Raw genomic sequence first — 12,500 nt, 5'->3', positions numbered from 1 at the left:
GAAGGGTTTCTGTGGAATACTACTAATAATACTACTGCTAATTATGATAATAATAATAGTACACTTTATTTACACGGCACCTTTATTGATAAAGTTCACAATTGGCTTCAACATACACAACAAAAGTTTAAAAAAAGACAGATTAAAAAACACTGGCTCCATAGAGACAACAGAATTAACAACAGAACAGTGGTGGGGGAAGGGCAGCGAAACAAATGTACAAACACAATATAGTGTAGAGTGTAGAGACATTCTGCAGCACAAGGTGTGGCCTGGGAGTGTTTGTGTGTCGATGCGGAGTACCAGGCTGGTCCCCATGCTGACTACTTATTCATTGAGCAGACACTTTTATCCAGAGAGATTTACAGTGAATTCAGATCACTTATTAAGGAGCAGGTAGGGATTCAGGGGGAATCTTGCTCTAGGACATTGGGGTTCGAACCCAGACCTAACCACTCGGCTAACCACTACTCCAGGGGTCAGGGACCTATAGCTCTTTAGCCATTCTTCGATTGTTCATTGCATTAACCGTCCCACAATGCTGAAAATATATTTTTTTATCCAAATTAAATTGTATGCAAAATAATGTTAAGAGAAAAAAAGACAAACATAATAATACAATGAACGTCTTTCTGGGTTTCGTAGCCGGATGTTCGGAAAAAGTCATAAAGCCATGCTAATTTCCAGGTAAAATTTGACAGCATCTATTTACCATAATATCATAATCTAAAATCAGAGTAGATAATGAAATGCCAGGAATATGACCGAGTATCATCCTTTCCAGGCAAAGTGCTCATGTCTAATTGGCAATGAATTATCATCTTGCCTAAGGGTGAATGGTAATTCTGTGAACTCTTATTCGGCCCCTCAAAGAACAACGTAAACTGATGACATTCTGTAAGAGTCTACCAAATGAGAGGATTCCTTGACCTAGACTTTCTACCTCAAATTTTACCTGACCTTGATGCCCATTCCAGGACATCTGTTCTAATCTAATCCCCCCCCCCCCCCCCCCCCCTCCCTTAGAGCCCCACGGGCCCTCCTTCACCATCGGGAAGGCCATCTGGCTGCTGTGGGGTCTGGTGTTCAACAACTCCGTGCCGGTCCAGAACCCAAAGGGCACCACCAGTAAGATCATGGTGTCGGTGTGGGCCTTCTTCGCTGTCATCTTCCTGGCCTCCTACACTGCCAACCTGGCCGCCTTCATGATCCAGGAGGAGTACGTGGACCAGGTCACCGGCCTGTCCGACAAGAAGGTACAGAGACAGGGGGTGGAGTGATGGATGGATGCTAGATCAATGGGTGATGATTGGAATGGATATCTGAATGGATACAGAGATGGATTGATCAAATCAAGGATCAAATTATTGAGCGACAGAACAATGGATGGTTTGATAGATGAATTGATAGATCGAGGGCGAGGAAGATCAATGATGTGTTGAATTATGGATAAGCGAGGGATGATAAAGTTAATACGCGTCAGTTAACGGTTCACTTCTTTCTCTCCTCTTCCTGCTCCTCCTCCTCCTCTTCTCCTTCTTCCTCTCATCATCTCTCCATCTTCTTCCTCCTCTTCTTTCGTCCGCTCCCCCACTGCATCTCCTCCTCTTCCTCCCGCTCCTCCTCCTCTTCCTCACCTCAGTTCCAGAGGCCCAACGACTTCTCCCCGCCGTTCCGCTTCGGGACGGTCCCGAACGGTAGCACAGAGCGGAACATCAGGAACAACTACCCGGAAATGCACGGCTACATGGTGAAGTTCCACCAGCGCAACGTCAACGATGCCCTGCAGAGCCTTAAGACTGGGTGAGGAACCACGGCCCCGTAGAGGCTGCTTCAGACCAGCCAGACCAGACCAGACAGAAGTTCAATAACTGTTTCGATAGGAACATGACACATCGGGTTCCATTTAGCGTTCCTGTAGCGCGTGCGTTTACCAAGTTTTGGCAGCTGTCATGCAGTACTGGACGCTGATTGGCAGAGATAGACAGTGGGTTTTATGCTTAGAATTGCCATATTGAGTCTTGAAGACGACTTGAGATTAATGGAATCGTCCTAATACTAGTTAAATTCAACACCACAAAGTTCTATTACGACCCTTTTGCAGTGTTCTACCAAGTGTTCTATGGGTCAGAGCTGTGTGGTTTTGGGCTAAGGCTATGGAGTGGTGCTATGCTATGTAGCAGTCCTAGCTGTGTTATTCTGGGCTATAGGGCGCTGCTAGGCTACTTATCAGAGCTAGCTGTATGGTGCTGGGCTATGTTGTGGTGCTACGCTAAATAGCAGACCTATCTGTATAGTGATGGGCTATGTTGTGGTGCTATGCTACAAAGCAGAGCTAGCTATGTGGTGCTGGGCTATGTGGTGGTGCTACACTATGTAGCAGAGCTAGCTAAGTGGTGCTGGGCTATGTGGTGGTGCTTCATTATGTAGCAGAGCTAGCTGTTTGGTGCTATGAGCATTTGGCAAAGCAAGAGGACCATTAAACTTATCTGCAGCTTAGCGCTACTTAACAGGTTAATTGGGATGTCTTGGCTGTGCTTTCTGGCATTGCAGCCTTAATTAAATGTAACCTTACTCTCGCTCTTTCTCCCTCTCTCTCTATATCTCCTTACCTCTCTCTTTCTGACTCATCTCACTCTCTCTAGCTTGAGTCTATTTTGGTAAACTTCAACAAAACATTATTAACAATTTGACAATTACACAGCAAGGAACGGATGACAACAAACCATTGCTCTCTCCCTCCCTGACCCTCACTGTTGTTTGGTGTGCGTGATGTGGGTGTGTGTGTATGTGGTGTGTGTTTTTGTGCGTGGGGTGTGTTCGTGCCTTATTCAACGTGTTAGGAAGCTGGACGCCTTCATCTACGACGCGGCGGTGCTGAACTACATGGCAGGACGCGACGAGGGCTGCAAGCTGGTGACCATCGGCAGCGGGTACATCTTCGCCACCACGGGATACGGCATCGCCATCCAGAAGGAGTCCATGTGGAAGAGACACGTGGACCTGGCCATCCTGCAGCTGTTTGGCGATGGTGAGGACCTCTTGTCATTAAGTACAGCGGATCTGTGATCCATGCTTTTTAATCCAGCCGTTCACAAACTTTTTTTGGCCTGTGACATCATTGCTTAGTTTGAAAATGTTTGTGACCCCAAAGTTAAACTTTTGTGCATCTTGCTTAGAGAGAAAAAACGTTTTTTACTCAATCAGTCCACCGGTAATATCAATGTCCTGGTGAACCTAATTGATCGCTCTAAAACACACTAGTAGGCGTCGATTGTAGTTTGCTCGTGGCTATGAATCAGTGAGCATATACAGGACGTCTATCAGACCTTAAAAAAAAAATGGTTAGCTAAAAAAGGACCATCAAGTCTCTAAAGACGCTAGCAATCTCCTGGGACAACATATGATTATCAGGAGATTCCAAGTCGGAAACCTCTAGTTATTTAACCTAGTGATATAGCCATCAGTAGCAGCACTAGGAGTAGTGGCCCTGGGACTAAGTCTACTGCTGGTGCCTTGGCCGAGAGCACCCCCAGAAGAATGAACATAGCATGAATATGTTTTGGCCCCAGCTGGGTTAGAACCCAGGAAATTCTTGCTTTGAACCACCGCTGATGTTGTTGCGATGAGCAGCCTCTCGGAGGCGCCAAAGTAGCCAAACGTATAGTGCCTCTTTAAGTTGTCAAATATTTAAGCTAGCAGACAGACTTGTTTACTTTAATGTTGTTATTTTATACTTCATGCTTCATTGTTCAATGACTATACACGTAACAAAGTATCAGCTATCAACCCCAACCTGACGTACAACCACGCTCTACATACTGCAACTCACTTACTACAGGTGTGCACTGTGTGTGTGCATTGTTTGTGTTTGTGAGTGTGTGTGTGTATTTGTGTGTTTGTTTCTGTGAGTGCATGCTCGCGTGTGTTTGTGTGTGTGGTTGGGTCTTTGGGTATGTGTGTGTGTGTGTGTGTGTGTGTGTGTATATGTTTATATGTGTCTCTCTGTGTGTGTTTGTGTGTGTGTGTGTTTATGTGTGTGTGTGTGTATGTCTGTGTATGTGTGTGTCTGTGTGTGTGTGTGTGTGTGTGTGTGTGTGTGTGTGTGTTTGAAGCTAGTTTCTGCTTCCTGAACCAGGGGCCCTCAAGGGCCCTATGAAGTCTGTTCCAGTTAAAGCTGCCAGGACCCTGGTCTACTTCTGAGTCTCTGTGTGTGCGTGTGTGTGGTAATATGGGTCAGGTCTTTGTATTTCGGCGGCTTCTGTGTAAAGAGGGTCATTTGTTTATCAGTGTGTGTGTCAGACAGACAGAGAGGGATTTACATAAAGAGATCCATCGTCCATCTTGTTACGGTAATAGTTGAATAGTGTTTTAACACTTTTATAACTCTTTATTTCGAATACAGCTGCAAATAACGATAACTAAAAGGCCTTATCCTTCTCCCCTCCACCTTTTACATTTCACCTCCCTTTTCCCTCCCTCCCTCCTCCTCCCCCTTTGTCTCCTTCTTCTCGCCTCCCCCCCCCCCCCCACCCAGGTGAGATGGAGGAGCTGGAGGCTATGTGGCTGACAGGGATCTGCCATCACGAGAAGAACGAGGTGATGTCCAGCCAGCTGGACGTGGACAACATGGCGGGCGTGTTCTACATGCTGGGCGCGGCCATGGCGCTCTCCCTCATCACCTTCATCTGCGAGCACTGGTTCTACTGGCAGCTGCGCTTCTGCTTCATGGGATACTGCTCCGGACAGCCCGGCTTCGTCTTCTCCATTAGCAGGGTGAGAGAGCGGGGGAGAGGGGGGAGAGGAGGGAGGGGAGGGACGGGAGGGACGGGGAGAGGGGGGGGGGGGGGGGGGGGGGGGGGGGAGCGAGGGGAGAGGGGTTGGATGGTGAGAGAGGGGTGGGAGAGAGGGAGGTGTGGGGGTGAAGAGGAGAGTGGGGGGGATGAGGGTGGGGTGAGGAAGGGAGGGGGGAGAGAAGGGAGGGAGGCATACAAAGGTCTAGTTATGCGATGTAGGCACAGGGGTAGTTATACGACGTCTATCCAGGTGTATTTATGAGACCTATATACAGTACAGGTATAGTACTAAGACGTACATACAGGTTAAGTTCTGAGACTTGGGGAAAGGTGTAGTAATGAGACGTATATACAGGTGTAGTGATCAGATTTAGAGGTGTAGTTATGTTGTGTAGGTCCAGGTGTAGAGGTACAGTGGTGCTTGTAGTGGGGGCATGGGGTTTGGATGGTGTCGGTGCTTACGTGTTGAGCAGAAATCAATATTTCACTCAACCACCCCAGCGGTGGATTAGTAGCGTATCCCTGGAGAGCAAAGTCACCTCGGGGCGTTTGATTGGTTGCTCAGGTCGCTCCGACATGGCCGTCGTGTAATTCACCACACCGCTGCAGGCTACACGCTACGTGGCTAATTTAAAATACTCTCTTTTTATTCTCTCTCTCTCTCTCTCTCTCTCTCTCTCTCTCTCTCTGTCTCTCTCTCTGTCTCTGTCTCTCTCTCTCTCTCACTCTCTCTCTCACTCTCACTCTCTCTCCCCGTTCCATCACAGTACCGTTTCTTTCTGTTCGGTTCTGCTCCTAATATCACGCTTCAGTGCCCAACTTTGATTATTTAGTATGTTGTTCATTTAGCGAGGGGTTTGGAGTGCGTCAGGGTCAGATTCGTGAGACTGCCAGCGGCTGTAGTCCGCTTGCAAGCAGCTGTAGTACTTTAGCAGCTACCCATTCTCGTCTTTTAGTTCCTTGCAGTTGTTGTCTATACGCTGCCAGCGGTTGTGGTCTTTTACCTAATGTAGTTGTCGTCCATTCGTTTCTACCAGCTGTAGTCTAGGAGCTAGAGGGCTGTAGCCTTGTAGCTAGCGGTTGTTGTCTCATAGTTACTATTGGTTGTAGTCCATTCGTTCCTACCCGCTGTAGTCTAGTAGCTAGGCATTGTAGTCTGGTAGCTAATGGTGACTGTCATCTAATATCTGCCAGCCGTTGTAGTCCACTAGCTGCTAGCGGTGGTATTCTTTCTGCTTTAAGTGGCGATAGTCCTTTAGCTGTGAGCGATTGTAGTCCAGTACATGTACTGTGTGTTTGTCACCCCTCTAACACATTAGCTTGTCGCGCGAATCTGCGCCCGCGGGGGCGTAGCGTCTACTGTCCTGTACAGACGTGACCTTTCAAGAGATGAATCATCTGAGATTCACAGTTACAGCCTGTGTTTCTTCACAGAAACAACGTTTACACGACCACATCCACTGGGCTCATTGGTATTCAGGACACACTTTCACACATAATGGAACAACAATAGCTGAAATTACCGCTGATTATCTCTCCTCTATCCCTGCTGCAGCTTACTCTCCCCCTTCTCCTCCCCCTCTTTGCCCCCTGCCCCCCCCCCCCCCCCCCCCCCCCACCCCCCTCCGCCCTCTCGCTCTGCCACACAGATTGATTCTGTTTCTCCACAGCTTAATCCAATAGACTTTATTATGATTCTGGCAATTAACATTTAAGCCCTACCGTGTACAAATTAGAAATCTGTCACATGGCGGCCATTTGGTAAGCTCCCCATTTGGTTCTCATCAAGTTTGGTTAGCTTCAGGTTCGGTGAGTGCCGAGCTGGGTCAAGATCCTATTTGGTTAGCATCACACCTGGTTAGCATCAAACCTGGTTAGCCTCGTGTTTAGTCATCAAGTTCTCATACAAATTTGTTTGCATCCTATCGGCTTAGAATCAGGTTTTGGTGAGCGGCCCATTTGGTTAGCATCTCAGTAGCGTGTAGCCGGTGTGAGCCGCAGTCCCCTGGCTGGCTGCCCCCTCCGGGCCCACCTGCAACACTGAGACTAATGACAGAGGCTGAGGGGGGTCTCTGGTGACTGAGAACAGTAAACGTATTAGCGACTTAATGGGCCTTGTTCCACCAGAGAGAACAGGTCTGTTATGGGGCGAGCGGCAGAGATAGACAAGGGGAAGGGTCCCTTCCAATTACCGCCGGAGTACAAGGAGTGGAGTACTTAGAACATTTCTAATTTAAATATACAAATTCATGTTCCTGAAAGTCCTCCAAACCACCAGATTAGAATCAAACAAAGGAAAGAGAGAGAGAGAGAGTGTGTGTGTGTGTGTGTGTGTGTGTGTGTGTGTGTGTGTGTGTGTGTGTGTGTGTGTGTGTGTGTGTGTGGGTGTGTGTGTGTGTGTATGAATGGGTGAATGTGTGTGTTTGTATGTTTTGTTTGTGTGTGTGTGTGTATGAATTTGTGAATGTGTGTATGGTTTTATGAATATGTGTGTGTGTGTGTGTATGTGTGTGTGTGTGTGTGTGTGTGTGTGTGTGTGTGTGTGTGTGTGTGTGTGTGTGTGTGTGTGTGTGTGTGTGTGTGTGTGTGTGTGTCTGAAGGCATGCGTATCAAAGTGGGGCAAAGATAATATTTCCTAGATGGTGGACATTATGTCCTCTCCAGGCCTCCATAGAACCAGGAATACTTTTAGTTTACCATCGATCTGGTTCCTCCTCACTCCTCTCCCCCTTCTCCCCCTCTCCCCCTCTCCCCCTCGCAGCAGTTTTCCTCTAAGTATCGTCTCGTACATCACTGAATACAAATGACTCTATTCGTCTTGCTGTCATGACACAGCCAGGCCGCCTCCCCAGGGTCCTACAGGGAATCCTTGTCTCTGAAGCCACTAGCACAACAACCCTCTCATCACTGGTGCTGGGTTTGCAACAAGGTTTATATCTGTCATTTCAACCCAACGCTTATTGTGGGCTAGAGAGACAGAGTGGGGATTTTCACCCCTGTCTGTGTACTTATACTCTCTAATGTTGTTCAATCATGTGTGTTCAAACCCTAACGTCCTCAGTCTACCTCCTAGAGCAGGATGCCCCTAACCCAGCCCTGCCTTAATGACCGGTATCTGTACTGTCTAGCCCCTACCTATGCTTTTACGACATGTCTCTGAACTGTCTAACCCCTACCTGCGCCCTAATGACCTGTCTACTGTCTAACCCCTACCTGCTCCTGAATGAACTGTCTCACCGCAATCCAACCCCTACCTGCTCATTAATAACTTGTGTCCCTACTGTCCAACCCCTAACTGCTCATTAATGATCTTTTTATCCACCTAAAGCCCCATTGTATAAAGGCGTCTGCTAGACGACTAAACGAGTGACAATGAGCTACTGCTCTGTGTCTTCTCCGACTCTCTAACGGTTGTATTCTCTTTGGGCTTGCAGGGCATCTACAGCTGCATCCACGGCGTGCAGATCGAGGAGAAGAGCAGCTCAGGCCTCAACTCCCCGTCGGGCACCATCAACAACACCCACTCCAACATCCTGCGGCTCCTGCGCACCGCCAAGAACATGGCGTCCCTCTCGGGCGTCAACGGCTCGCCGCACAGCGCGCTGGACTTCATCCGCCGCGAGTCGTCCGTCTACGACATCTCGGAGCACCGCCGCAGCCTGGCGGGCCACTCGGACTGCAAGCCCCAGTACCCGCCCGACGACAACATGTTCAGCGACTACATCAGCGAGGTGGAGCGGACGTTCGGCAACCTGCACCTGAAGGACAGCAACCTGTACCAGGACCACTACCTGCACCACCACACCGGCTCTGCGCTGGGCCTCAACGGGCCACCCGCCAACCGGCCCCTCAGCCTGGGCAGCGGCAGCTCCCTGGAGGGGGGCATGTTCGACTGCGACAGCCTGGGCGGAGGGGTGGCGCCCATCTTCACCACGCAGCCCCGCTCGGCGCTGACCCACCGCAACATGAGTAAGTTCGACCTGCTGTCGGGACAGGCGCCCCCCCCGGGGCCGGGCTTCCAGGGCGGCCTGCCCGACCTGTACGGCAAGTTCTCCTTCAAGGCGGGGGCCTCCAGCTCCAACTACGTCCCCGGCCACGGCTACTGCGGCGGGCGGCCCGGGGACGACGACGGCAACGCTCGCTCGGACGTGTCGGACATCTCCACGCACACCGTGACCTACGGCAACCTGGAGGGCAACGCCAAGAAGCGCAAGCAGTACCGCGACAGCCTCAAGAAGAGGCCGGCCTCGGCCAAGTCGCGCCGCGAGCTGGACGAGATTGAGCTGGGCTACCGGCGGAAGCCGTACCACATCAGCCACCACCACTACCACAACCACCGCTCGGCCTCGCCGCCTCCGCCCCTACCCGCCGAGCGCAAGAGGGGCGGCGGAGTCGGGGGCGGAGGAATGGGGAGCAACGGGGGCAGCGCCTACATGTTCAGAGACAAGGAGAGCGTGCGGGACTTCTACCTGGACCAGTTCCGTCCCAAAGAGGGCGTGCCCCAGTGGGAGCACGTGGACCTGACGGACGGGCCCCGGGACGGGGTGGTGGGCGGGCCGGGGCCCTGCACCCAGCTGGTCCCCGTGGACGACTTCCTGAAGAGCAAACCCAAGAAGCCCGACTCCAAGGGCGACTGGGAGTGCCGGACCTGCCGGGCGAGCTGCAGCGGGAAGCCGATGTCGGTCCACGGGGTGGGGTATGGCGGCGGGGTGAGCTGCGGGTCTTCGGGGGGCGGTGGCGGCAGCCGGCCGAGCTCGGCCACCTGCATGCGGTGCGAGGGCTGCAAGAAGACGGGGAACCTGTACGACATCAGCGAGGACAACAACCACCTGTTGGAACAGCTGGGGGGGGGCGGGGGGGGCGGCGGGCCTCAGCTCCAGCAGAGGAGGAGGAGCGGCGGCTTCGGGAAGCCGCTGAGGAGGCAGCACTCCTACGACGCCTTCGTGGACCTCCAGAAGGAGGAGCTGGCCGGGATGGGCAACATGCTGGGCGGGCCGGGAGGAGGCCCCGGCGGAGGCGTGATGCTGCCGCCGCCCCGCAGCGTCAGCCTGAAGGAGAAGGAGCGCTACCTGGAGGGCACCAGCCCCTTCGCGCACATCTTCCAGCGCCACGGCGGGTCGGAGCGGGACCGCGACCCGCTGTTCTACGGCGGCGAGAGCCACGCGGGGGGCGGGTCTCCGTTCGGCGTCGTCCGGGGCGACGGCGTCCACCGCCGCTCGGTGGGGGAGCGGGACATGAGGGAGCGCTCTCTGATGGAGGGAGGGGGCTCGGGCTTCTCCCTGTCCAAGTCTCTGTACCCCGACCGGGTCAACCACAACCCCTTCATCCCCACCTTCGACGACGACCAGTGTCTGATGCACGGGGCCAAGCAGTACTACATGAAGAAGCAGCAGCAGCAGCAGCACGGCAGCCGGGGTGACCTCAGGGCCCCCATGGGCGTCACGTCCTACCTGCCGGCCTCGGCCACCGCGGGGGTCATGTCCAACGTGGCCCCGCGGTTCCCCAAGGACCTGGGCCTAGGGGGCATGAACCACCACGGCTCCATGCTGGGGGTCGGGCCCCCCCGGCCCTTCAACGGAAGCAACGGTCACGTGTACGAGAAACTGTCCAGCATCGAGTCAGACGTGTGAGGCGGCGCCGGAAGAGGAGGAGGCGGAGGCGGTCGAGGGGGTGGACCTGATAGTGTGACGGTTCAGGGGGCCGATGCACCGAGGAGCGAGGCAGATGTGCAAATCTAAAGTTTGAAACAGTTGCTCGCTTTTATAGCTTTGCTTGATTTTTTTTTTAGTGGGGGCAGCAGTTGAAATGATCCAAAGATCTAGAAACGAGGGTGGGGGTCACATTTTAATACCCATCTCAGATCGGGTCAAAGCTTTTTAAAGCGGTCCACTAGACGTTACCTGTGAGGTAGACACCTGAGCACCTAACGAGGCTAACGAGGCCTCTGATTGGTTGATGGACGGTGGACTGTGTGCATAGACTGAGGAAGAGGAGGACGAGGCATCGTGCTACGCCACGATGGTTCCAGAAACCCTCCCTGAACTGTATCTCTCTCCCTCTGTCTCCCCCTCCCCCAGCCCTCTTTACATTATCTCCTCCCTCCTCCCCTTACCTCCCGCATTCCTCCAGATGCCAAATTACTTATTCTTGTTTGCCGTGAGAAACACAATCATGAATGATACTATGATATTCTCACAGAAATTACAGGGTACTTGAGCATCAATATGAACAATAATATTGTGTATAACAAAGATATTAGTATTAATAATAATGATAACTCTGGTTACGATATCACAATGTTTTTTCTTATTACTTCTTGTTTGGTCGGTAGGAGATTCCACTGCTGTTTTTAGAAATCCTAGTCCTGTGCGCTTGCCTGCCCCTAGTGGCCGACCTAGGGTCTGTTCTGTTCAGCAACACGCCAGAAAGACTGAACAAAGCGCTTCGCTGACTATTTTTTCTGTTGTTGCTGTAATTCTTTAATTTTTTTTAAGCAGAATAAGAAACACCGCTCCTTTTGTCGCACCTTTACTCACCCTTCACGGCGAACACGCCGCCACAGATCTCCAGAGATCTCACTGACCTGGTTTGCACTGAGAGACTGAGAGTCACCGACACACCGGAACGAGCACCCCCACGGCACACACACAAACGCACACCTGTCCGCCGGCCCACACACAGTTGTCTGGGTCTGGGGGGGTCGCGACCCCAGTCCGACTGGAGGGGACCTCCCGCTGATTCGGGACGTGCCTTAACCAGTCGCCGTCCTCCCCGGGCTCCCCCCCGGCGGGTGTCGGGCGTCGTGGGGCGGACCCCGATGAGCCAAGCCCGCCCCCGGCTCGTACCGCGGCCGGCTTTTAAAGACACACCTTTTGTACCCTCATCACGTCACATCGTGTCGCTGGCGTGTCTCTCGTCAGCCCAACGAGCTTTAGACCACTTGATTTGTTCAGGTAACCATGGCGTCCATCGCTATCTCTCTCTCTCTCTCTGTCTCTCTCTCTCTCTCTCTCTCTCTCTCTCTATCTTCTTGAGGGTGTTCCCTCCCCCTGTATGCCACCCCCCTCCCCCATCCCGCCCCCTCCTCCTCTGGACACTGTGCAGGGATGACCCCCCTCGCCCCCCCCCGCTGGGTACAAGCAGGAGACACTGCTTCCGGTTGGGGTTGGGCTGCAGGGAGAACGTGGCATGCGGTTGCCGATAGTGACGATGCTGGAGAGAGATGGGAGGAGCTGAGAGCCGACCGGGGCTGTGGGGTTGTTCTAAAGCGGGGGGGTTGTGGGAGGTGGGGGGGCGTTTGCTGAGTCAGCCAGGGAGGGCGGGAGCCATCTTGTGTTCCTCTAAGCGGGACGAGAATGATTTACGGACCCGGCACTTCAGCCTCTCGTCGTCTCGGTGACTCATCGCCGCGGCGACCGCAGTAGAAAGCATCTGTCAGTTATTTAAAGATGTGTTCTCCCATTAGCTGACGGCGCCCAAGGAAAGGCCCCGGTTCAAGGTGGGGTGGGGGTGGGGGTGGGGGGAGGGCTGAGGTGGAGGGGGGGGGGGAGGTTAAGGAGGATGGGTGGGGTTCAAGGGGTTTGGAGACCAGAGCTGCTAGAGAGATGATTAGCTTACTCGTCATCACTCACCTTCATCATCGAAATGACCCGCAGTAATAGGCTGCCGTGATAGGTGTGTGTATGAATATGTGAGTGCATGAGT

At 52.6% G+C, this 12,500-nt stretch overlaps 1 protein-coding gene across 1 annotated transcript in view; it reads left to right on the top strand.

The window, feature by feature from the left end:
* Positions 1-11,869, top strand: part of grin2ba (glutamate receptor, ionotropic, N-methyl D-aspartate 2B, genome duplicate a) — a gene marked incomplete in the record, with an annotated part of 71,468 nt that extends 59,599 nt beyond the window's left edge. Inside the window, 5 exon segments of the mRNA XM_030378712.1 lie at positions 1,027-1,256; positions 1,643-1,803; positions 2,844-3,031; positions 4,538-4,776; positions 8,231-11,869. Of these exon segments, the coding sequence (XP_030234572.1) occupies positions 1,027-1,256; positions 1,643-1,803; positions 2,844-3,031; positions 4,538-4,776; positions 8,231-10,426 (3,014 nt within the window).
* Positions 11,870-12,500: the final 631 nt, after the last annotated feature.

Source organism: Gadus morhua, chromosome 2 (assembly GCF_902167405.1).
Source record: "Gadus morhua chromosome 2, gadMor3.0, whole genome shotgun sequence".
Taxonomy (NCBI): domain Eukaryota; kingdom Metazoa; phylum Chordata; class Actinopteri; order Gadiformes; family Gadidae; genus Gadus; species Gadus morhua.
The sequence above is the reverse complement of the archived record's forward strand: the minus strand, read 5'-3'. Positions and strand labels throughout refer to the sequence as shown.